The 27,976-nt window shown below is 37.3% G+C and overlaps 3 protein-coding genes across 3 annotated transcripts; 1 reads left to right on the top strand and 2 right to left on the bottom strand.

Annotated features, from left to right (window-relative positions):
- Positions 1–4,689: 4,689 nt before the first annotated feature.
- Positions 4,690–7,185, bottom strand: LOC121418195 (carbohydrate sulfotransferase 1-like). The gene has a single exon (XM_041611923.1). It carries the CDS (start codon positions 6,343–6,345, stop codon positions 4,906–4,908), a length of 1,440 nt encoding a protein of 479 aa, XP_041467857.1. The 5' UTR covers positions 6,346–7,185; the 3' UTR covers positions 4,690–4,905.
- A 1,034-nt stretch (positions 7,186–8,219) lies between these two features.
- Positions 8,220–13,070, bottom strand: LOC121418197 (carbohydrate sulfotransferase 3-like). The gene has a single exon (XM_041611924.1). It carries the CDS (start codon positions 12,440–12,442, stop codon positions 11,012–11,014), a length of 1,431 nt encoding a protein of 476 aa, XP_041467858.1. The 5' UTR covers positions 12,443–13,070; the 3' UTR covers positions 8,220–11,011.
- A 10,284-nt stretch (positions 13,071–23,354) lies between these two features.
- LOC121418194 (fatty acid-binding protein, adipocyte-like) lies at positions 23,355–26,042 on the top strand. Its single transcript, XM_041611922.1, has one exon. It carries the CDS (start codon positions 24,254–24,256, stop codon positions 24,686–24,688), a length of 435 nt encoding a protein of 144 aa, XP_041467856.1. The 5' UTR covers positions 23,355–24,253; the 3' UTR covers positions 24,689–26,042.
- Positions 26,043–27,976: the final 1,934 nt, after the last annotated feature.

Genomic DNA, 27,976 nt, shown 5'->3' with positions numbered 1-27,976 from the left:
ATCTGCGTTTAATGAATCGCCTGATGGTTTCTGAAAGCCCGGCAGAAGCGGCATTGATCATGATAACCACAGAAGAGACGACGTAACTTTCTGCTTGTGTCAGGATCATCTCGAACCTGATGTATTTTTGTTTGGGAAATGGAAGTTCAGGTTTGATAACAGGGCGCCATCTTTCATTTAGACCTACATATTTTTTTTACCATGGTTGCTAGGTGATGGTGAGTTACGGAACTCTACCTGGTGTTGGTTGATTAATTTTTTATACTTTGACTGTCATACACGCCCATACCCAAACCCACCTTTTTTTACTTTCCCTATGTTTCCTGTTTTCAATAACTCACACATTATTCTGTTCCTGTCTTTTCTTTTCAATAACGAAGAGTCTCAGACACACACACATTTTTTTCTTTTCTCCACTCCATATATCGTGTTTCACTAACTTAAACACACACACCCCAGGCCTTCCACACCCACCCACACATATATTTTTCTTACTTTCCCTTCTATATTGTGTTTGATTAATCACTCGTCCCCACACACATAGCGTATCACTAACTCTCCCACCCACATACATTTTTTTCTCACTCTTCCCTCTATACATCGTGTTTCACTAACTTAAGCACATACACCAACACACATCGAGTTTCACTTACTCTCCCACCCACACCATTTTTTTTTCACTCTTCCCTCCATAAATCGTGTTTCACAAACTTAAACATACACAATCATCGAGTTTCACTAACTCTCCCATCCACACACATTTTTTTCTCACTCTTCCCTCCATAAATCGTGTTTCACTAACACACACACCCACACACATCGAGTTTCACTAACTCTCCCATCCACACACATTTTTTTCTCACTCTTCCCTCCATAAATCGTGTTTCACTAACACACACACCCACACACATCGAGTTTCACTAACTCTCCCATCCACACACATTTTTTTCTCACTCTTCCCTCCATATATCGTGCTTCACTAACGTAAACACACACACCCTCACACATCGCGTATCACTAACTCTATCCCATACAAATTTTTCTTACTCTCCCCTCAATATCTCTCCCACCCATACACGTACACACGTTTCTCTTACTTTCTCCTCCATTTCTCGTGTTTTACTAATTCACTCACCTACATACACATTTCTCTTACTCTTCCGTCAATGCCTCGTGATTTCACCAAACCATCCCATGCCATACTTGTGTTTCTTTGATACCCACACTCACACACGCAGACACATTTTCTCTTCCTCTCTCTCCTCCCTATCTCGTATTTCACAATTCCCTAAAAAGTTGTACACTGTTATGTTGTAAGATATAGTCACTGGACTAACTGGACGGTGGGGACACCAGCATTAATGTATCACTTTGGGGTTTCCCCTTGAGCATCACTAGATAGTTTTCGCACTAACATGCAGAGCGAATTCAATTCAAGAACACATTGAAATAAATTACAGCAGCTGGGAGGTCTTTGTCGAAAATTGGTAAACAGCAGTTTGTTTAAGTTTCGGAACAGATAAAATATTGGAAATATTGTCGAGAGTCCAAGCCGGAACTGCTGTTTTAATTCACCTACTTCTGACAAAGACTTCATGGTAGCTCACTATCATGACGTGAATTAGACAATACATTTTCTATGTTCTAGAAGGCGTTCTGCGTCCTGGTGGGTGTTTCATAAAGGTGTTCGTAAGAAAAAAAACGACTTAAAAACGACTGGTGATCCTTTCTTTTGATAAATGGTATACACCATAGGCGATTGTTTAGCGCTTAAGAAAGGATCACCAGTCGTTCTTCAAGTCGATCTTAACTTACGAATAGCTTCATGAAACGGCCCCCTGGTCATGCTGGTGCGAAACTCAATTTACGTATGTATGTGGGTCTTATGGTTTAAATGTTGTGAATTTAATGGGATAAGAGAATACTGGTTTGCGTAGCTTAAATGAAAGTTCCCCACAGCTATCTCTTAAAAGCTTTGGTGGGGCCTCTTTTATCTTACACTGTCTCTTTCTCCATGCTCTATTTATGTCCCTGTATTCCTCTCTTTGCCACTTTTCTTATCTTCATGATAAGGTCGTTCATGTTAGCGGATTTGGCGACGTCGATTGCCATGAGTGATCATCACTTTATCTTACATCCTTAACCAAATGGCACTTTTCATTGGATCTTTGACCCTATACAATGGAAGCTTTAACATCAGTAAACAGAATAAAATAATATATTCACTATGGGCCCCGCCTTTGAAAGTTTTTTTTTTTTAAAGATCATTGGCACTAAATCATCATCATAAAATGCTGCAGTCCCATTTCACCTACCATGTCCACACAGAGAGTCGAAAACAGCCTTTTTAAAGATTTCTATACAAACTACACACATGAAGCTGGTACAAAATATATAAAAAAAAAACAGCTGTTTTCGACTCACCGTACGGCCATCGTAGGCGGAATGTGACTTCGCCTTTACTTTGCAACTATGACAACTATCATGGTAACATTAAACATAGCTTTGCATTCAGTCACAATAAAGGTTACCATGCCAGTTGTCATATTGACAAAGTTGCAATAGTTGCAATAACTCTTCACGAAACAGGCCATAGAATCTTCGATATTATGCTACAGGCACACCTAACGAAAACGATTCCAAACCGACCGATGGCCTGTCATTAGAAATAACATAAAAGATCGGTCTGTCTGGGGTTGGTTTCGGCGACAAGACATTATGTTTGCACTTTTTCAACTGAACCGAAGGAAAATGAATGAAGAAGATATCACGATCTCCCGAGAGACATGGACTTTTTGAAGTATTCTACACTTTACTAATCTCCAATATCATTAATACTTAAACAGGCATAACTCTCTTTTTGTCGTGTTGTCTCCACTCTTAGGGCACTGTTCCCCTTTCGATGTTAAAAACAAAAAATACTGTTTTCTGAATCAATAAAGTATTATAACTGTTCTTATGTTTTCTGTAAGCACCTGTTGTTTTAATTTCCATGTTTAAACTGTTTTTATACATGGAAGAATAAAGAGATTCGGAATTGGGAAAAACTGCCTGGATATAAAAATCGATCCTACAAGGTACTTGCCAAAAAAAGACAACGCTGTCGAACGTCACATAACTTAAAAATAACACATGGACATCAAACCCGGTAATTTTCTCGACTTTATAGCTTAGCATGAATGCATCATATTAATTTAATTAATACAAACTGGATATATATAGAAGGCAAGGTACGTTATTCTCAATACATGACATGTTTAAACGACTTCACAGGGCTATCATCAGTATCATAGACGATTAGAAAATAAAACAACTAATTGAAAACCTAAACGGCATTTGTAACTTACAAATTGGTCCCAAACATATAATGCATCCAATGAACAGACACATAAGCTGAAAGTGGAATCTGTCGCAAAAGACAACGTTTTGTTATAAGGCTACACCATCATCAATTTTTGGTGAGTACATTTTGATGGTCATTTCTATAAGACGTCTAAAAAACAAAGTATATACATACTCTTCTACGATTATGTTTGGTAGAGTGAAAATTTACTTACAAATAAAGAAATACAGAGTATAAATAAAAACAGCTGAAGACCGACACGTCTTCAGCTAATATGTCACCAAACAAATGTTTTAACATACATAAAACATAAGTCCCCATATGACACGAAAGAGCAATCAAGACAAATATTCAGTTATTTTTTTATATACATCGGTAGCAAGTAAATTTAGTTTTGTCATGGAAAGTGGTAAAGAATAACGAGATGATGTAAGCTTTGCGTAATCAATTATTGCACGTACTGTTTACAAGAAATAAATCGTATATCATTACTGTTATGAGTACAATACTTAGGATTATAGGTTTGGAAGAAAGAGGAAACGCTGGTGGTATCTTACAAAGTATAGTAATTGCGATTTTGATCGGGGTTAAATCACCACCTGCCTTTAGAATGGAAATTGGAGTTTGTACAGGTGCACAAACAGTACTTTGTAAGAATTGATGGTAGAGGTTTCAATTTCAAAGAATTTGTATTTACCCATTGTAAGGTTAAGGTATTAACTTCATGTAGTAGCATATAGCGCAGTGTTAGGATCAATTTCTTTTTAATTTTTGAATATACGATATTAAACAATATCAAAGTGCATGTATAACCTGATTATCCAATCGTAAAAAGAAACTTCATATGTAAACACACTATAGATTCATTGATTCGTGTTTGGTATCGGTGAGGTTGAAGAGCTTCGAATGTAGAGATCGTGTACATTAAGAAAAGGTGAATTTAAGAGAAAAATGCCTCTTATTCAAAACAACTGTGGTCGAAAACAAATACTGAAAGATTGAATTTATTTACTAGGATAACACTATTCAATCTTTTATCTGATCTTATCATTTAGGCAAGTTGTGAGGGGGAGCAAACGATCACCCAAACTTCACACGAGCAAGAACCTCCAGGGACGGTGGAGCGAAGTTGAAAGCGGGAGGGGGCACAGGGGAAAAAGAGCACCTTTTCCTTCTAAAAGGACACTTGAAACAAAGAAAAAATGCTTACCTACAGTGGCGTAATGAGCCAACAATCTTGAGGGAGCTAGATATGTCGTATCACGTAAATTTATAAGTTGTGAGCAAAATTTTTTACATTTTTATGATGTGATAGATTTTGACAATTAACATTCAGTAAATAATATATTTCATCCTTCTCACTTTCCTTTTCTCTTTTTTTTGGTGGAAAAAAAAATGGAGAGGGGGCACACATAAACCGGTCCATCTCAGGTGAAAGGGGCACAGTACACGTTCGTGAGGGGGCAATTCTCTTGCGTCAAAAAGGGCACTTCTTCAGTGCTTCATTAGGATCGCCGCCCCTGAGAACCTTGGTGAATCAAATGAATAGCTGGCAAGCTACATTATGCCGCGGATTTAAGTTCATCATATAACTTATAGTCAAGAAGTTCAAGGACATCTTTGCACTCTTTTTCAATTTGCCTTATTTCTAACTCAGACAGATCAACAATCCAACGCGAAGCTGTTTCGATGGAATTTTTTCGATTCGAAAAGACATCATCATCCCTATTAATGGCATTGGTGTTCATCTTGATCCAATATTCAAGATATTTCGGAAACGGTAAACCGATAAACTCATAGATCTCTTTTGAGATCTTGACAGGTTCCAGTGCAAAGTCTTCATATTTGACGAGTTTGTAGTGTCCTTGCAACCATTTTGGCAAATGATATCTCGAGGTCTTTGCATTTCTTTCAATCCACTTGCACATTTGACGAACAGTGGGGTTGTTTTCTCTCATCTCCTGAATGTACATGAGCTCATCAGGGACTGTGTCCAGGAGACCAAGCGGTTTCAGTCTCCCAGTGTCTCTGAAATATTGCTGATGTGGTTGGTACCTCTTGGTAATGTAATGAACCCTAGAGGCAGCTGCTCCTCGAGGATCCCGCACGAGATGGATGATCCTCAGGTCAATGTTGTCCATTTCAATGAGAGGTCTTAAATCCTCGAGATCAAGACGAATAAGTTTTGTTGCTATGTGTTCTCTGGAAGTCTTGCAGAAGTTTTCAAACCACTGTTCACCGGATAACAGACACCGTGGACTAAGATTACATATGGCTCTATTCTGGAAAGGATGCCATTGGCTGTACGTCCAGACAAAGTCATTGTTGAACTTACAATGAGCCAATTCGCGTAGGATCTGACGAGAGATTTCCCTCGTGGTTGGCGATGCATGTCTTTCAGGCTGTCTCCATATGGCCTTTAATCTATTGAGAGTCCACATTGGTTCAAATAAATAGAATGCATCCAAATTCTGATTGAAGAGTTCACCGACTATACTTGAACCAAACCGCCACTGGGCCAGAATGATAGTGAGTTTGGGAGATGTTATTGGTGGGAAGTTTCCAAACACAAACCAAGGAAAATAAAAAGTGGTATTCTTTTGCACAACGGTCTCGTCAAGAGAATGCATATTGTGGACACCGTTGCAACTACACTCCATCTCATTACTAAAGTTGTGTGCTGATTTAAACAGGTCCTCACTAAATGGGTTATCAGGATATTCCTGAGTTTTATCTCTTTCAAATACAGCATACGATGACCGATTGCTTGTAAATGTTGTATGTTCCTCCACTGTCTCTTGTTTTTCTGAGCCCATGTTCCTGATAAATGATGAATTAAAAAGCCTGGGTGTGTATGTGCCGACTGATTTCTGATGACGGTGCTTAATAATGCTCAAATTATCGTGTTTATTGAACAATATGCAGAGAACAATCATTTGGCTTAGTGCAAAGATTAGAAGAAACAACATTGAATATACCTGAACACACCGGCGAAACACCATTTTGTTGGTATCCGAATGAATTATGCTACATGGAAAATGCCTTTTGAGCAAAATGGTACTCTACTCGAGAACTAAGCAACAACGATGCATTACACAGTTGCGATTGTTTCATCGCTATGTCTTACGATTCGACTAGCGCCACAATTTTTTAATCTTACATTCAATATTTATATTAATTAATATTAACGAACAATAACCATTTAACGTTAAATGTCCATCCCAATGACTTCTTGAAAATAACAGATGGCAAAGGTGTTGAATTCATCGATTTTGGAGTTCAATTATTATCATATAATACACAACGTGTGCAGTTTTAAGATCGAATTTCTCTTAAATTCTGAAAAATCGTGACGTAAAACAGTATGAATAGTAATGACTCCCAACCGGGTTATGAACACTGGCATGGTTTTTCTATCTGTAATTTGTGAAGATACTTACTTTCCTCTTGAATAGGAAGAATGGTGTTGCAATAATATCAGGATCACAGTTGATATTTGTAAGGGAGAAAGCACCAATATGCCCGATTGTAAAAATATAAAGCCCCACTCTTTCTCGAAAAAATGGTAAATACTGAACATCTGTGAAAAAATAGACAGAAATTTGGTAGTAGACGGGCCAAGAAACGACCAAAAATACCCTCACCCGGAAAAAATTGCAACAAATTATTTTTAACAGCTTTTCACTGAAGAATGGATACAACTGCCTCATTATCCACCCTAGAATCCTATTTCGATTCATATTCCATGGTCTAGGAAGCAGAAACTGTTGACAAAGGCTAGAGTGAATTATAAGCCCTCCAGTGTACCTGACAAGTTCAAGATGACGCCCAAAATGGCTGCCGTAGGCTGAAAATCCGCCAATCATCTCAGTGGCTTTACGCTGGTTTTTATTCAATGGTTTTAAGGGTGAAGTAGTAGACTGGAACAGGTTACAAGGACAGCCAGTGGTCTGGTTTGTAAAAAAAAGTGGAGTTTAAAATGGCTGTTGATAATTAAAATGGACATAGTTCATTTCATATCCTCCTGGGACATAATGATTTGGGTGTGTAGACCATGTTTTCAATGGTCAAACAAGACATTGGGACAAGTCACAAGGACAGTCAGTGGTCTAGTATGTTCAAAATCCAAGATGGCTTCCAAACATGGAGTCTAAATTTGTTGTTGCTACTTAAAAAAACCCGACAAAGTTGAATTCCAAAAATTGATTCTGAAATGGCTGCTAATACTTAATGCGGACATAGCTCATTCATTTTGGCCTGGAGATGTGACTTTGATATAATAATAATAGGTCTTATATAGCGCTTTAAATTAAATCATATCAAAGCTCTTTACAATGTAGAACATACAAAATATACAAATTAAAGTGAAATTAGAAATCATATAACTAAAAAAATCTTTAAAGAATCAAGTACACTGTAAAAGGGGCTATGTTGAATATGCTTTCTTCTTGAGGTACGTCTTTAAATTAGATCGAAACGAAGTGATATTTGGGATACAACGGAGGGAAGCTGGTCCAAGTGTTCCAAAGACGTGGGGCAGAGCTTGAAAAGGATCTATCACCAAAAAGTTTAGTTTTTGTTTTATTGACTGTTAAGAAATTTTGATTTGCAGAACGAAGGGACCTACTGGCAGTATATGCCTGGAGTAATTCGGAGAGATATTTTGGAGCATGTCCATGTAGAGATTTGAATGTTAGGAGTAGAATTTTGAATTGTATACGAATTTTAATGGGGAGCCAGTGCAATTGTTTAAGAGTGTTACATGGTCATGTTTTTTAGTGAGGGAAACTAGACGGGCTGCAGAGTTTTGAATTCTCTGCAGCTTAGAAATATCCTTTTCTGGAATTCCATGGAGCAGGCTATTGCGGTCAAGAAGTGAACTAATAAATGCATGAATGAGGACTTCAGTAGATGACTTTGAGAGATATTTTTTAATTTTACACATTTTTCTTAGGGCGACGGATGCTTTACGACAGATGCTGTTGACATGCATAGGGACGCATTGAAACTTTTTTATCAAACAAAACACCAAAGTTAGTAACCGTTTTAGAGTGATGTATATAAACATTTGTAATTTGAATTGGAGGTAGCTCAGGGGTATGTCTACGATGGGATGAGATATGCAGGACTTCCATTTTGTTATCGTTAAGGAGTCGATAGTTCACAGTCATCCAGGAACGAATGGCACCAAGACAATCTTGTCTAAACCACTGGTTTAAATGGTCAAAAAATAACTATTGCAGAACGCTGATCATTATTGAGTGATACGAGTCGTTTAAGATCACCTTTTTAGACCCCTCTTTGATTTTTAGGCAAATTGGACAACTGCAAATCAATGTAACCAGTCCAAATGTATTATTTTTACCATGAAATAGTATGGACATCGAAATCACAATTCCTTGGTGGATTTTATTATGAACTATGTCCATTTTTAAACAGCAATCATTTTAGACTCCGATTTTTGGAAGCCATCTTGGATTTTCAACATACTGGACCACTGACTGTCCTTGTTAATAATTTTCTGACTTTTACAACCATAGTAGAGACATAAAAATCATATGCCCTTGACGGATATTACATGAACTATGTTCATTTGTAAATATCAGCGGCTATTCATACTATTTCTTAAGCCACCGTGAACTTTTGGACATACTTGACCACCCATCGTCCTTGTAATTTATCCCAATGTATTATTTGACCCATTTAACCATGGTAAAGGCACAAAAATCATATTCCCTGACATTTTTTTCAATTAGCAACAGCCTTTTTACTCCATTTTTTGAAGACATCTTGGATTTGTGAACATACCGGACCACTGACTGTCTTTGTAACTTGTCATAATGTATTATTTGACCATTGAAACCATGGTCTAGACAACAAAATCATATCTCCCAGGTGGATATGATATGAGTTATGTCCATTTTAAGTGTTAACAGTCATTTTAAACTCAATTTTTTTAAACCATCTTGGATTTTTTGACAACATCTTGGATCAATGTACGACTTCACCTTTAAAACCATTGAATAAAATCAAAAGTAAAGCCACTTAGATTGTGGATTTTCAGCCTACGGCAGCCATTTTGGGCACCATCTTGGATTTTCCTGGTACCCTGGAGTACTAATATTCACTCTAACTTGTATCAATAAATTTGTTTACCCATTGGACCATGGAATATGAAACGGAGTATCTAGGGTGGATAATGAATTATATCCATTTACAGTGAATGGCGGCCATCTTGAAAATAACTACTTTTCCTTATGCGGATTTTGATAGATTTTTAGTATGTTATTACTGAGGTCAAATACTGCCCAAAACAGTTGAAAAATCATTTGTTGCTATTTGTTACGGGTCAAACCACATATTGACCCGTCTATAGGGCATGAATTCTAATATGAAGAAAAGTGAACTTTAAAGTTCGAGCAAAGGTTTTTTTTCTGGAAAAGATAAACGCATTTGATCAAAGGTTATAAAGTGATATGCATAGTCCAGAAATAAATAAAAATATGAAATTCGATAATATAAAACATAAGCTTTTCCTAAGCTTTGTCACAAAAACCCCGATGAGAGTGGGCCTGTATCATCCAATTTTTCACTATTTGCATTAAAAAGGTACATAAAAAAGTACAAATTGTTTTTCCCATACGATATGGTTCAACGTGCCACATAGAATTTAAAGTAGTCATACATTAGACATTAGAACAATAATGTATACAAAATGGTACTTTCATATAAATTTTCAGATTTTCTATGTAAAAATACATTATCGTGGTGATAAAGTTTTTACCTCTTTTCGTTTGCATAATACACAGAAATCTAATCGTAGCAATGTTTTCTTTCACACGCAAGGTAATCTAATACTTTTTAATATAATAGCTCAATGGCATTATATTTACTGGTTATCTCTTGTTGTCATGTATGAAAATTATATATCCAATTGAAGCTCGACACTTTCCACTACACACACAACATAACGGCACACACAGCCTCAGGCATACACACAATACTGATTAATTTCTGTTTGACAATGTTTAACGTCGGTAATTAGGACATCATTTAGAATAAAAAGGAAAAAGGGGGTTGAAGAGAAACATGAATCTCATTCAAAATAACTTTTGGTCAAGAAATACATACTCAACAAGAAATACAGATAAATGAAAGTAGTTGGAGTAAACACTAATTTCGAGAGAAAGTCTGTGAAACCAAGATCAGTTTCCACTTTAACATTGTATATCTACATTTGGTAGAGTTATACATAAGTTGAACTTTGTCAAACCATGGAATATAAAACGATTGCACTGTAGATTGTAAAAACAGATAAACACGCGTGGGAGCAGTGTATTAATATTGCTTGGAAAAATAACAGACACTTTGCTTGGATCCCATTTAATTTTGCTAATTTTGTCGGTAATTAGACAAGTTTTTTCCAGAATCCATTGGCACAAAGAGACACCTGCCAGGTGCCCAGGTCATTTTATTGGATTCCGTAATACACATCTTTCGAAACCATTACCACAATTGGTATGTATCGTTCAAACCATGAATAATAAATAGATTTTTGTTTTCTCAGTATTTACCAAGTACACATTGTACAGGAGGGCAGTACACGATTCTCAACATCATCCTTGTAAGAACATCCATTATCCAACTACACACCTGGCAAGCTACATGTTATAATGTGTATTTAAGTTCATCGTATAGCTTATAGTCAAGCATTTTTAAGGCATCTCTGCACTCCTTTTCAATCTGTCTTATTTCTAATTCAGAAAGATCAACAATCCAACGAGTGGCTGCTTCAAGAGAATTTCTTCGATTTGAAAAGATATCATCATCCCTGTAAATAGCTTTGGTGTTCGCCTCAATCCAATGTTTAAGGTAGTTTGGAAATGGCAATCCTATAAACTCGTAGATCTCTTTCGAGATATTTACAGGTTTCACGGCAAAGTCTTCATACCTGATAAGTTTGTAGTGTCCTTGCAACCATTTTGGCAAATGATTTTTCGAGGTCTTTGCGTTTCTTTCAATCCATTTGCACATTCCACGAGCAGTAGGATTGTTTTCTCTCATCTCCTGAATGTACATGAGCTCATCGGGGACTGTGTCCAGGAGACCAAGCGGTTTCAGTCTACCAATGTCTCTGAAATATTGCTGATGTGGTTGATACCTGTCAGTGATATAATCAATCCTAGACGCAGCTGCTCCTCTAGGATCCCGCACCAGATGGATTATCCTCAGATCAATGTTGTCCATTTCAACGAGAGGTCTTAAATCCTCGAGATCAACACGAATAATTTTTGTTGCTATATTTTCTCTGGAAGTCCTGCAGAAGTTTTCAAACCACTGTTCACCGGATAACAGACACTCTGGGCTAAGGTTACATATGGCTCTGTTTTGGAAAGGGTGCCATTCGCTATACGTCCAGACAAAGTCGCTATTGAATTTACAATGGGCTAATTCGCGAAGGATCTGACGGGACACGTCCCTTGTCGATGGCCTTGTATATCTTCCAGGTTGTCTCCACACAGACTTTAACCTATTGAGAGTCCACAGTGGTTCAAATAAATAGAATGCATCCAAATTCTGATTGAAGAGTTCGCCAACTATGCTTGAACCAAACCGCCACTGGGCCAGAAGGATAGTGAGCTTTGGAGAGGTTACCGGTGGTACGTTCCTAAAAAGTAACCGAGGAAGGTTAATAGTGTTGTCCTCTTCCTCAACGGTATCGTCACTGAACTCCATCAGTGAAGATCTACGGTGATCAAACAAACTACTGCCACCATATTTTCTACTTTTACGTACACCTTCTTCTGTCATGTGCAGATCTTCCATTAATCCCTTGTCAAGATACTGCTTGTTTTTGTCTCTCCCAAATACATCAGACGATGAACGCATGTTCGTATATGAATTAACAGCCTCCTGCTCTTCTATGTTCCTGATAACCGGTGCATTTAAAAGTCTGGACCTGTGTGAGCTAACTAATTTCACACGACGATGCTTGATAATACGAACGTTCTCGTGTTTAATGAACAATATGGAGAGGACAACCATTTGGCTTAACGCAAATATTACTGCACATGCATGCACACATCGGCGAAACGCCATTTTGTTGATATCCGAATGAATTATGCTACAATGAAAAATGCCTTTTTAACGGGGCTTTTTAAGCAAATAGAAATTCTCCTCGACCGAGAACGGAACAACAAAGATGTGTTAGACGGTTGCGATCATTTCATCGCTAGGTCTAACGATTTTGAACAATATATCTTACCCTTCAATTGTAAAAATTCATTCGAACGCGAACGCACATTTCCAAGGGTTCTCTTTGTAAAAATATATGAGTATGATTTGTTTTCCATTTGACCGCTGGCAACCTTTCTTTTCTGGAATACTAGGATTTGCATATTTCGGGAAAATGGAAAACATATCCTAAGGGAATTCATCTGACGGAAATTCAAATGAAAATTTGAATTCCAACGTGATTGCGAGGGAAAAAACTAACGCATATTTAGCTTTGCATAGCCAGAACGACCAACCAGTTTTTGCAGTTAGCTGAATACAGAATGTAATAGTACAGCCTGAATAATTCAATTATTATAGCGTGTTCGAAATATAACGACCCTCTTATTGTAAACAAATCAAGCGTGCCGAAGCATTCCCGGATTTAGGAGGGGAGGAAAGAATCCCAAGGGGATCACCATTTTGGAGGTGGGTGGGTTTATTTTACAAATTTCGCCGACAATTCAGAATTTTTTCGCTTTTGCTTTTTTTAATCGTGAAATTGAAATGTGCTTTGCCCACTCTCAATTTTTTTTTACCTGTTTTTCATGGGGTCCTTTAACGGTTACCATGGCAATTGCAATAATTGCCCCACTGCAAATTCCACTCACTAACGGAATAATCAACTTCAACCCTGGATTTAACGCTATAGGCCTACCCTATCCTAAATCTTAAAAAACCATATTGCAACCCTAACTCTATATCCCGGAGCAAATGTTGTGCCCCCCCCCCCCCTTACATCGTAGATGTCGAAAAGGGGGTGTTTATAGTAAAGGCCGTGAAGAAAATAAAGCACTCCAAATACCAATGGGACTGAAAAGTAATGCTGTTACATTATCTACTGTGTATTCAAAACTGCTTAAGCCAAACCAATGGAATAGTCACAGATAAAGTTACCAAACTATATACATTAGATTGCTACCTCCGAACGTTATATTGAGAATAATACTTGATTTTTGAATGAATGTAGCAATTCAACATTTCTGGATATAAGGTGTATATTATGCTACACTCTCAACTGAAATCATTATTGCACAAGTCATCTGAAATTATGCAAAGCAATTTCGCTTTATTTGCGGTCGGTTTGTGATTCAAGGTCTAACAATACTCTTTATGGATCAACAGTACACTCAACCATGTTATTTTCTTTTCTTTTGTTTGCTTGGGAGGTAAAATATGAAAGAGCTGTATATTCAAAGGTGAATAGGAGACTGTGCAAAATAGAATAATGAAGATAAAGAGTCTTTGTAGAGAGAAATCACTTGGAAAGCACGTCGAAGCGGTGACTCATAGCTGTATCACAATTATCAGCAGATAGGAATATATTCGTCAATAACAATAACATTGCAAATATTGGATCATAAAAAGAATCGCAATTAGTCTGTTAACAGTTTAGTATTTACCGGTATTACACCTTAAAACTGAAATGCTAAATCACCATTGAAAAGTGCCGAGTAGTGACCATGTTTTCAAAGTGTTCGATAAATACATTAAAACATATTCATTCCACAAGATAATGGTTGCATTTAACGTGATATCAGTTGATTTCACCCCACCAAAATTGTAATATAAACTTTAAAAGGTGGTCACTTATTGGCACTTAAATGGTGATGAGACATTTTAGTTACAAGAATAAATTCGTTGATGACACACCCATTATCAAGGATATAAAACGGGATACATTTCATTTTGATACACATCAATATGAAAACAGTGGCGTACCTAGGATTTTCAAGAGGGGGGGGGGGACAAATTCGTCCACCCAAAAATTTGACAAGCAAAAAAAAAAGGTCTTCAAGCAAAAGTAAAGGCCATTCTGCACCAGATGAAAAAATTGACAAGCAAAAAAAAAGGTCTTCGACCGGAAGTAAGGGACATTTCGCATCAGAAAAAAATTGACAAGCAAAAAAAAAAAGGTTTTCAAGTTCAAATGAAGGGGGCACTTGTAGCTCGTCAGGGATCAATTGTGATTCTTCAGGGGGGCAAGGATACGTTCCTTGCATAGGTTGTGACTCGTCAGGGGGGCAGTCTGTCCCCCTGCCCCCTTCTAGGTACGCTAGTGTATGAAACTGCAAATGATTTGATATACCAAAATACAACATAAAAAGTATAAGCTTTTGACGCCGCTAGTAAAATATATATGGATATAGTTTATCTTATTCACATCGTAAATCCCATTTACTTAGTATGTTTTTTTTCATAAAACGAATAAAAAAGATAGATCGGCCCGACGTGTTCAGACGTTGATACAGTGTTTGGTCCTGTATACACTGTAAAATTTTACTATATTTTTAATAAAACGAATAAATAGAAAAATACATTCCACGTGTTCGGACGTTTAAATTGTTTGTTTCAGTTCGCAATTGTCAAAAGGAGGATGAAGATTGACCATGGCGACACCTTATAAGACTAACATTGGCTATCACACTTAGGCCTATATCGATCCTTTCCACCATCCATAGTCATAGGGTCCAAATGGCTGCGAGCAATGTGACGGTTCATAAGTTCATTAATGCATATTGCTCATAGATATGCCCGGACGATGAACTCGGTGTCGCCTCCTACCCCAATTTGCAAGAAATAGTTCATTGGCATGGTTGAATCCCTGTCTTCGTGTTCGAGGGAAGGGTTGCTCGTGGTAGGCGGCGGCATCTTGGGCGTTCTCCGTCAGCCAAATTGCTCGCCGGTCGGAAGCAATCCCCCATCGGGCTTCCTCGCCGTTTCGGCCAAGACTCCCGCGCATTTCCGTCGCAGACGACACTTTTTTAAAGAGGAGTATCGCGATTCGATCGCGATACCCATGGGGTGGCGGGATAGGATGGGTTGTTCCACCACATGAATGTAATTGCCATGGCATGATTCGTCAGTGAAACCTATACCTCAACTTTCATCAAGATCCAGGCACGCCAAAGAAATGTCACGATGTCCTAGAAAGACTTTAGCCTACCACTCTTTCAATCACCATGATTATAATTTCACTTTTTTTTCTCTCACGAGAAGCCGGCCATCAATTAAAGCAATTCTTTCTATTGCGCGGAGCAGATAAATAGGAGAGTAAACATTTATAAATATGGAGTGAAAAACCGAAGGCATAATTATGGCAAGATACATTAAGCTTGTAAAAGGCTCCTTTATTGTTAATTTTGTTCCATTTTCTATGTTCTCAGTTATAAATTCAGATCACCCACATGCCACTTCTACCCATGTTTACAGCAAACTAATTGTTTCTCAATCGTGCAATTTCCAGAATTTGTTGTGTAAAAATATTTGTCTGCGATTTCAGTTCACGGTGTGTTTTTAAAAGTGGCTGTTGGTAACGCAAGTAACGCTCTAGATGAATTATCCCCAATTTATCGTTTTTGTAGCGTAAAATATCATGACGATCATTAAACTTTATGTATAGGTTTTCACATTTTTGTACCTTGAGAAGATATCGTTTTTCCGGGACTGGAGTAAGGTTAACTCTGAAGTTAGACATACTTATATTTTATATGAGTTTCAGACAAGGGTCCTTTATAACACTTTTTTGTGAAGTTAAATCCAAAGGCGTCTGGCGCCTCTCCGGACATTTTCCCGAGCTGTATCACGAATTTTCCAAGACCCTGTTTTTATTAACATCCCTTCTTACGGCAGACAGAAACTAATTGTACAAAATTGACTTATATAACACACAACCCCGCTTTGTCTCAGTTCATTAATGAGTTCATAGTAAGTTAATGTATTTGCAGGAAGCACATGGAGCTTCATTACCTGGAGCCCCTGATCTTTGGCTGAAGACCATTCTTGGGTTAATGAATATGGGGCCAGCCTCGTTAATGATACAGTCACACCATGGACCTACTAGAGATGGTCACACAAACAAAATCTTTGGTGTGACTGGCATTAACATGAATGTCCCTTAGAGGTCAAGTCCACCTCAGAGAAATGTTAATTTGAATCAATAGAGAAAAATCAGACAAGCACAATGCTGAAAATTTCATCAAAATCGGATGTAAAATAGTTATATGAACGAGCCAGTTACATCCAAATAAGAGAGTCGATGATGTCACTCACTCACTATTTCTTTTGTTTTTTATTGTTTGAATTATACAATATTTCAATTTTTACGAATTTGATGATTAGGACTGCCTTACCTGAAGCACAAAATGTTAAAATAATGGAATTCCACGTGTTCGGGGAGGAATGAAACATCATTTCACATGACAATGACGAGAAAATACAAAATATTTCATATAATAAAATACAAAAGAAATAGTGAGTGAGTGATGTCATCAGTTCCCTTATTTGCATACCGACCGACATATTTTGTGAAATGAAGCGAAACTTTAGAATGTCATAACTTCCTTATTTTACATCCGATTTTGATGAGATTTTCAGTGTTATGCTTGTTGAATTTTTCTCTTTTTATTCAAATCAAGTTTTTGTTGGGGTGGACTTGTCCTTTAAGCCATGATATAGGCTTAAAAATGCGATTTGTCTTTCGTACAGGGAAGCTGGAACCTCTCGGGTAACGTTTTACAAGGACTTGTGATTGATTCGATCAACCACAACTATGAAAATCCGTCAATGTCATTTTTATACACACAATATGTAAGCGACGTATCTTTGGAAACAAGTAGTGTAGCACATTCACTGTTCTATCAAGGTGTCAGTTCTCGAAGACCCTAACTTCCGCTTAAATTCCAGTTCCAAAGCACCCACATTTGAAGAGAGCCATCTAGATATTTGGCCTCCCATTTCATAGCAACTTCAGTTCATAAGGGTATGGTTTCAGATTTTGGGCCCGCACACTTTTATCCATGCAGGTTTCAAAAATTCCAAGTGCTCACCGCCCCCCCCCCCGGCCCGCGTATACATCATTTCTTGAAAACTGTCTGAATTAACTGACATTCCTGGCTGATGGGTCGCACGCTTTCTATAGTTGAGATCGATCGGATCAATCGTAACTCTTTGTAAACCCCCCCCCCGGAGGGGGCGTTTCATAAAGCTGTTCGTAAGTTAAGAGCAACTTTAAGAGCGACTGTCATGAACAGCTTTATGAAACTCCCACCAAGACTCAAAATAAAGAAAAAAGAGAGAATTGAATCTCAGAGGCAGACAGATTGGTATGACATAGTTACTCAATGTATTGTTTTATGCTTGATTCCGCAAGTAAACATATACTATGTTTACATGCATTTTGTCCTTATTTTCGTTTTCCCTGTCTGGGCTTCGTTTTCCCTTTCCCTCTCTATTCCTTTCCTGGACTCTGGACAAACCACATATTTGAAAGTTTTCGTCATCTCTGAAACTTAGGACGAAACTACCATGTTCCGGTTCACCATTCCGGCTGTCCATTGTCATTTTACGGGCATTTTATAATATTTACTGTGTACCTGAATCCTTTCTGCGTCATAGTGCGAATACTCCTTATTAGTAGAGCTACTGGTTGCATGGGTGGGGTGGGGTAGGGTTTTTTTTCATGGATGAGGATTCTGCCCTCTATTTTGATAATTTGGTATTTGTGTGTTCTTCAACACCATACATATTTGGCTACTTCACGTTAATATCTTGTTCGCTTGATTTAGTTCTAATTCAAATTTATGACAAAATTATTCAGTCGTCTAAAACGATCGGTACTCTGATTCATCGGCACGTTGTTGTTTTTTCTTTTGAATACTGCACAGTATAACCGTCAGATCCTTAGAAATTGTTGCCTCATTTGACGGTGGTGGTGGTGATGGAGGTGGCGGCAGTGGTGGAGGTAAATTGTATATTCAATTGATACCGCTATATTGATTTGTTACCGTCTTCCTTAAATTGCAGGTGATTTAAAAATAAATGAATCATAGTATAAATGGAAGAAATCCCGGTCACTGGTGACTGAGCAGATTCTCTGAACATGTCACATTCGTCTGGAAACATTCATGGATGAGTGCTTGAATAGTTATATTACCAGCATGTTACTACTGTCTGTGTCATTTCGGCACTGTAACTTACTTAAAGGGGGAGTTCACCCTGTTGTTGTATTTTAACCCCCCACCCAAAAAAACAAAAAAAATATGGAAGTTTGCTTTGCAAAACATCCATCAAAATTAGCAAAGTAGTGGATTTTTAAAGTTTGGATTTGTGTCGATCGTCACATGACAGCGCTTCACATACTCATTAAAAAAAAGGTTCACCCCAAATGCAACATTGACGGCACCTGTAGGGGTGCAATATTGAACTCCTAAGTGAAAATGGTGTGAAACTATTGCAAGAACCTAGAATGTTATTTTCATTCTTGTATATACCGACAAGGGGTTCGTTTAATAAAACTAATACAAATTTACAATAACAGTAAAAAATTACTGAAAATCATTGAATTTGGCTGATAGTAAACTTGTTATAAAAATCTTGCATTTGTTTTTATAACAAGTCTTTGCGAAATTGGACCAATTATGTACATGATCAGATGATAATCATATAACTGTTTTGTTAGAATAAGCGAAATTGGAGGGCCCTTGGAACGATTTCTTGGCTGGGGGTGCTGAAGTAAATTTGACAAGTTAAAAAAAAAGGATTTCACTAAAAAGTGAAGGCCGTTTAGGTAAAAAGAAATTTGACAAGCAAAATTCTGCCTATTCAGAATAATACCCACAGCACCTCCGCTTCCCAGGCGAAATTGCCATAACTTTTATTCTACATCCGATTTTGACGAAAATCTTAAGCGTATAAAAATGCTTGTTTGTGTTCTATGCATTAATTTTACTTTCATCTATCTCTTGTGATAAACTTGAGTATACTGTGTTAATCATGAGAGTTTATTAATGTTCGTAAGTAATTGAATATATAGCCATCTGCAACATTTCAACAAAACCAAAGAAGCAAATTATTTTCAGAAGTGGACGCAAATTCAATTCTTTTTTCATGAAGTACATAAGTACATTGTTGCTTGAAACCATCAACATCATAACGCAACAGGATCATAATATACGATTGGAGATATTCACCGTATTGCCAGCTCAGACGCTCTCCCCTCATAATCTTCGCCCTCCCCCCCCCCCATCTCCTCCCATCAACAATTCATGTAATAACATCTCTCCCGCGCGATTAAAGAAATGTATTGTAGCGGTTACAGAGTTAACATGAAAACATGAAATTACTTCATGAATTTTCATGACATCCGAAAGGTCATTAATGCCGGAGCGGGCCCTCATCCATCATGCCCGTGTATTGCAGAGATTATATTGTCAAAAACACACCAGTACCGTATCTTATCAAACATGATATCGTTTGGGAAAGAAATATTGATGATTGAGAAAGGCAGAGAAAGCTAGATGAATAAATGACGTGTGCTTGGGGCCTCACGGCAGCTTGATTGCGATAGATGGGACCGGTAACACCTACAAAACCGATTTTAGTCCGATCAAATCTAATACGTTATTTCCAACGGCATACCGTTGTTCGATTTGGTGTCGCTTCATAGTATGGCTGTGCATGAATGTGAGGAAGAAACGAAATGGAGAAGGGAAAGATGTAAACATAGGTCGGGACATGGTAATAGATAACAGGAGATGAAAAGAGATAAGATAGAATGATTGAGGCGGAAAGAGGGATAGACATGGATGAGCATGTTTAATATATAGCCAAGGGAGAGATTAAAACAGAAAGATATAAGAGAGAGAGAGAGAGGGAGAGGGGGGAGAAAGAGAAGAGGGTAGGGGAAGAAAAGAAGAAATGCAGAAGGGAAGATGGAAGACAACAGACTGAATAGAGGGAGAAAAAAGTTATATGCAGAGATGATGGTAGGCATGGTAGGAGGAGGAAAAGCACATATAGAGGAAGGGGCGGAGAAGCGAAGTTGAAAGTGGGGGCGCATAGGGGGAAAAGGCACATTTTCTTTCGTAATGGGCACTTTCTAAAAACAAAGAAAAAATGTCTGTTCAGTGGCGTAATGGGCCAAAATTTTGAGGGGGCTAGATATGTCGTATCACGTAAATTTATGAGAAGTTGTGAGCGAGCGAAAATCAAATATTGTGATAGATTTTGTCAACAACTACAAAAAATATTCAGAAAATAATATCATATTTCACCATCCTATCTTTCCTTTCTCTTTTCTTTTCTTGGTCGTGAAAAATTTGGAGAGGGGAAAAAGCCCCAAAGCCCCCCCCCCCATCTATCTGTACACCTCTGCTTATCTACCCCACTCACATGACCCATAAAGCTTAAGGCACGTAGGATCATCCTTACAATTTTTGTAGTAATATATATATACACATAAAATGGGTCCTTCTCAGGTGAAAGGGGCACAGAACACGTTCGTGAGGGGCACTTTTCTTGGGTAAAAGGGGGCACTGATTTGAGAAAGGACACTAACGAGAAAGCAATGGGGCACTTGCTCACACATAAAACGGGTACTTCTCAGATGAAAGTGGCACAGTACACGTTCGTGGGGGCATTTTTCTTGCTTAAAAGGGCACTTTTTCAGTTCTTCCAAAAAAAAATATGGGGGGCACTGTGCCTTCCCCTGATCACCGCCCCAGAAGAGAGGATTACGAAATCTAATTCTCTTAATGTTGTAACTCAGAGATGGGAGAAAATAATAAAGAATCAATATTGAAGCAATCATGAATTTTCAATTTATGCGTTGGATTACAGACGGGGATGAGTTTTTACCGCCATCTCAACAAATCTGAGTACTAAATCAGTATCATGTCTTATTCAGAGACGAAATGATAGCTTAGGGGTTCGGGTTCAGCGACCAAATATGCATCACCGGCTTCACAGTAACGAGGACAAAATATATATGTTTCATAAATTTATTGGAGATTTGATACGTTGTCAAACGGTACTCGAGAAGAAATCGTGTGCAGCCCATTAAACAAAAGCTATCAAATTTTGTAATAACCAAAGTTTGAAGACTTTGATAATTGTGTGAGGAGAAAAGGAACACAAATGGTTTTTTATTTAATTTCTATCACACCCTGTTTTTGTGGTAATTAATGTAAATTAATTGCCTAAAATGAAGTAATTAATGCGGTGATATTTTTTTTAAATAGAAATAGACATTCTTTCTTAATTATGATTTTATGCATGTATTGTAGAGCACGATTTGCTTCATGCTGCACAACACTTGTTATATCATCATGATCATATTTATCATAATAACTGTTATTTTATTATCATTATTATTATTATTATCATCATCATCACTAACCAACCTAATCATGACATAATAGTCATTATATCTATGAATAATGTAATAATTGTATGCCTATATTTTGAAGGTTATGGATTCACAACTTATATACGAATGTATGGCTTCCTTCCGTGAATTAAATTAGAGTGATTTTTGCTACTTGGTGTATGTATGTATGTATGTATGTATGTATGTATGTATGTATGTATGTATGTATGTATGTATGTATGTATGTATGTATGTATGTATGTATGTATGTATTGAAAAGTAAACTTATTGTTGTCATTTAGGTGGGCCTATATTACAAGACTACATCGCTCAGAATGATGTTTTGTGTGCTAGGAACCTGACCAGATTTGAGTAGAGGAGGATTTAAGGCTATTAAAGGCTCCAGGTTCGTATTTGGTTTTTGACAGAAATGAGGTAGTGATATGCACTTTAATTGCCATCTTTTAAAGTATCATCTAGAATTATTTATCAAAATAAAAAGAATGTAATTTTATACAGCAACAATTAATATCGACAACTTTGTATGTATGAAAAAATTACAATCATAACTACTAAAATGAATCACCACAATAATCACCAGGATCATAATTAGGATCATCATCACCACCATCAACATCATCATCCTCATCATCTTCATCACCATCATCAACATCATCATCATCATCAGTAGCAGCAACATCAACATCATCATCATCAACATCATCACAATCATCATCATCATTAACATCATCATCATCAGAAGCACCAACATCAACATCATCATCACCATCATCATCACCATCATCATCATCATCATCACCATCATCATCACCATCATCATCACCATCATCATCACCATCATCAACATCATTGTCATCCTCATCTTCATCATCATCTTCATCAACATCATCAACATCATCACCATCCTCATTATCATCATCACCAATTTTATACGAAATATTTCAGCACGACAATTCAGTAAAAAAAGTTTCCAAAATCGCACACAAGTTTTATGATGGCGCCCTTCATTTCACAGAGAGGAATAACATTCAATACGAGCTTCTTATTTTGGAGGGTGGTGGGAGAGATAGAGAGATGGGGAGAAAGAGAGAGAGAGAGAGACATAATTAGTGTGTGGGGGTGTGTAATGGAAGCACTCGATCCAGGGTCGCAGTATTAGGGGCCCTCAAACCGATTCTCAATTGAGCAAGCCATCTTATCTAGGGTGCATGAATGCTGACATATAAGAACATGCGCTTCAATAAGATGTTGAGATGCATACTCTAGGAACATATAGGAGCTTTATTTGTTTAATTGAAAATTTAAGTAAGTGAAAAAATATATCACGTAGGCCCATATAGGTAAAGCTACCACTGGAGCCTCAATCATTCTCGTGACTTAAGAGGTACCCCGGAGGCCCCCTAGGGAGGGGTGGGTGCGTACGAAATTACTTCGCATACACCATTTTGTTCAATGTTTTGTTATAGGACATTATGACAATTTCGTCACGCCAGATAATTATTATACCAAGGTTATACCCATTATTGTGCGAAATCGATCATGAACGCAAAAATGCAACTTAACTGTATCATGTATATATCATAGGCATGCAGCGCATCTAGTGTCCCACTTAAGCAGGAAACACATGCAAGAGGAAGTGCGTGTCCCGGCGAATGGCCGGATAATCCCATTAATATACTTGAGATGACTCCACAGACAATTCGATCATTATCATTTGTGATCTATAGTTTGCTTATATTGATTGCCTTTGCGATTGTGAGGACATAAGCCACTGCACGAGCAGCACGACTCTCGTCTGTGGGACCATTAGGGTGCATCACTATCAGATGATGTAGGACGTATACTCATCGCATCGGGTGCAAATTAACCCCGGTTGATCCGCCGGCTATATTACTGTAAGGCTGACAATACTCATTATGCGCACTTGCTCGTTATGATTGGAAAGGAATTTCCTACGTACACGTTTCCCACTTTGCCGACGACCGACTATATATACATGTGAACCTCGTAATATACAGGCCGATGGCAGGAAAAGTGCACGGTGTGTCGAACTTCTGTTGTTGATTTGGGTTGATTATTGATTCACTGTTTTTTTTTGAATGGGCAAGCAAACCCCTGTGTTTCACCGGAACAAACATCGAGTGTACACCTCGGCGAGTTACTACAAAGCCAAGGTATATTTAACTGTCCATGTAGGTGAATCCGCTGTAACGCATTTGTATGATAATGTTGTCAGGGGTTTCTTTTTAAATTATCTATCTCCTGGTCTGTCAAAAACAGTCAAGCAATACTACACTGTGAGAGTCTAGAAGTTGAAATGTGAACACTCAGTGTTTACTAGCTTTCGAAGTTAACCTTCACCATAAGAACACGTTGGTTTGTGCAAGGATACACCATTATATTTGATAAGGAACTCTGGCAAATAACAGGACCTTCAGGAAAACTTTCCTCCAAGGAACCTTACAAACATGGTATCGGTGAATCTCAGTGGCTCTTGGAAGTTGGTGAGCAGTGAGAACTTGGACAAGTTCTTGAAGGAGTGTGGCGTCGGGATGGTCCACCGGACGATGGCATGTAAAGTGTGTCCTACGGTGGTCATCAAACAGGATGGGATGGACAACTTCGAGATCGCCACCAAGACCACCCTGAACAAGCAGGAGATGTGCTTCAGGGTCGACGAGGTCTTCAAGGGGAACATACCCTGGGAGAAATCGGACAGGGAGATGAAGGCATCTTGGGAAGATGAGAAGCTCGTCATCAGGATGGTGGATGACAAAGATGGTAGCGGACCTGTGTTTTCCCGTTATCTCGACGGGGAACAGCTCGTCTTGGCTCAGAGCAAGAAAGGAGTGGAATCCAAGCGGTATTTTCAGAAGATATTACAAACTAAAGAGAATGACTAAAAAAAGACATCATTGGGGGAACATCTCGTGCTATCTCAGAGCAAATTAGGTGGAATCCAAGAGGTATTTTCAGAGGATACTACAAACTAAAGATAGTGACCAAAAGAACATTCATTTTGGGAACGTCTCGTACTAGCTTAGCACAAGAAAGGGGTGGAATCCAAGCGGTACGACAAACTAAAGATGATGATCAAAAGAACATTCTTTTTTGGAACGTCTCGTACTTGCTTAGCGCAAGAAAGGGGTGGAATCCAAGCGGTATTTTCGGAGGATATTACCAACTAAAGAGAATGACTAAAAGAACATAATTTTGGGAACATCTTGTACTAGCTTAGAGCAAGAAAGGTGTGAACTCCAAGCGATATTTTACAGATGATATCCCAAACTAAAGAGAGTGACTGGAAATAACATCCGTCTTTTTTAATTCTATGCGATAACATAATTATACACTAAGGCTGATATTCACTTTAATCGCTGAAAGTATTTTATATTGCAATAATATGTGCTTATTATGCAATTTGAATTTGTAATCTTATATGTATATCAAAGCTATGCATCTGTATATATTGCACAATGATAATTTTAATATCATTTGCCATGATTGTTTACGCCGCCACTGTAGTATGCAATCAAAAGGACTAGGCTGAAGTGCCCCTGTATCTAAAACAGCAATCAAAATTATGATATGTAACAAAATTTGAAATAAAAATTCATATCGTTGCAATAAGTAATTGGTTATTTATTTCAGGAGAAAATCCCCCTTCAATGCTTTTCTTTCAAGGCTGTAAGAATTAATTTTGGTAATTTGAAATGTAATAATTGACCACGGCAGTACACTGTGTCTGAATGTGTCAGTTTACTAATATTGTGATAATCAATATTATTACTATTAATACTGTTATCATTATCACTGGTTTTATTATTGTTATTTTTAATGCTATTATTATATCTTGATTGCCATGGTCGATATTTTTTTTCTTTACTTTTATAAATATTCTTATATTGCAATCATTGGAATCATTTTACTGTTCTTTGAAAACATCCTTATCATCATAACTGATCAATTACGATTATGAATAATGTCTATCGTAGGTCTGTGTGAAAGTAATTGATATGCGATACACATATACATGTACGTGTACAAAGCCATGATCTTCTTTGAATAAAATTACGATATATGAAGCAACAAACCATTTGTATTAAGACGATATCAAGGAAGTGCTGTGCATGTTACATATTGCCATCATTTGCAAATATGAAGAACTCGTGTCTATTGTTTGGAAGTACGTGTATATATCATCTTTGCGATTCCAAGTGTATACTCAAATGGAAATCGAAACTGTCATTTCATAGGCAGTAAGGCAGGTTCTTTGTTTTGTTTATTTTAATTATAGAAAACGGAAATATTTGTAGAATTATCTTAAAGGTCTCCACCCCAGAGAAATGTTGATTCGAATCAACAGAGAAAAATCAAACTAGCACAACATTGAAAATCTCATCAAAATCAGATGTAAATTAAAAAAGTTATTATGACATTTCACAGTTATCGCTTATATTTTTTTACAAAACAGTTATCTGCACAACTCAGTGATTATGCAAATTAGAGACTCAATGATGTCCCTCCCTCACTCACTATTTATTTATTTTTTATTATTTGAATTATACAATACTTTTTAAATTTTACCGATGTGACAATAAGGACCAACTTGACTGAACCATAAAATGTTAAAACAATGGTAATTTCAAATGTTCAGAGAAGAAAAACTTTATTTCACAGGACAATGAAGAGAAATTAGAACACTAGTATATCATATTTCATATATATAATGAAATACAAAAGAAATTAGTGACCGGGTGTCGTCACTAGTCACTTGACAACCACGGGAAGGCAGGATGTGCATATATGTTTCGTGAAATTAAGCGAAGCTTCCAAATATCATAACTTATTTTACATCCGATTTTAATGAATTTTTTAGTGTTATGCTTGTTGGAGTTTCCTCTTGTTGTTCAAATCACGTGTATGTTTGGATGGACTTGTCCTTTAGATGAGATTGTGACATGTCCATGTACTAAGAGGCTGCAAATCGATTGACAATGATTTAACTTTCAAGTGCAATAAAAACAAAAATATCTGATTAATTCATTTCCAAATGGCAAAATAATCCATTTTGAACGGTAATTGTGTTTTGCTATCTATCAACCATGTCAACTAAGTTTGCCAACAACCTGCGTGTCTTCGTAAGAAAATAATAAATGTTTGAAAACAGACAATTTCAGAAATTGATTGTTGCTTCTTTCAATGATATAAGGGTATTTTTACACTTTCAATTAGATTTTTTATTGTGTTATTACATAATTTACACCATCTCTCATTGGATATCTTTCACTCACGTGACAATTTGGATGTATCCGGTCGAGATTCACACTCGGATCAGAATCTCGAGTGCTATATAACCGTTACATTATAGAACCAAATATTTTTAATTAAATTTTAAGATATGAAATATATTGCTAATAATTATGTCTGAAGAGTACGATTTATCGCCAATGGATGCCTTCATGAATGCCTAAGACGCCTTAAAATACAAAATAGAAGATGCATATACATCCCTTAGGTAGTAGATCATTAGACCTGGCGGCTGTTTTATAATGCAAATAATTTGCTACACGAAAACATTCATCATACCTGCAAAATGCTTGTCCACGCGAAACGTGATCAAACAGAAACTCAATGTCGAACATGGGAGGCAAGATCTGAACAATATAGTTTGTTTATTCCCTTTGTTTACACAACAGTGAAACCCCCTTCATTCGTATTTGATTACTCATACAAATAGGGAATAAAAACTAACTAGGTCTACATTCAGGTCCTACCTCCATTTGATGTCATCATTTCCCTATTCTGATTCTGCAATTGTGCAAACAAAGATTTGATCTCAATATATCAGTTTCTATCAATTATTATTTGGAGATAAAACATCTCACTAATTAATGGAAATGTGTTATAAATGAAAATATGATTAAACGCCGTGTCTTGCATGTCATCAATCAGACGCAAAATAAAATGTCATTTATCACGTAGCATAAAATATATTAGGCTATGAGCAGGCGTGCCAAAAACAACATTGTATGGGGTGGGCGAATATCCCTGGGGCTCACCTATATTTTAGGGGAGTTCCTAATGTTACACATTTTCAATGGTGCATTTAAGGGCTGTAAGCAGAATTTTCCAATGGGGTGGGGGATATGAAGAATGGCATTTGACGGGGTAAAGCGTCTAAGGTTGTT

The sequence above is a fragment of the Lytechinus variegatus genome, chromosome 7, assembly GCF_018143015.1.
Source record: "Lytechinus variegatus isolate NC3 chromosome 7, Lvar_3.0, whole genome shotgun sequence".
NCBI lineage: Eukaryota > Metazoa > Echinodermata > Echinoidea > Temnopleuroida > Toxopneustidae > Lytechinus > Lytechinus variegatus.
This window is presented reverse-complemented; position numbering and strand designations above follow the sequence as displayed.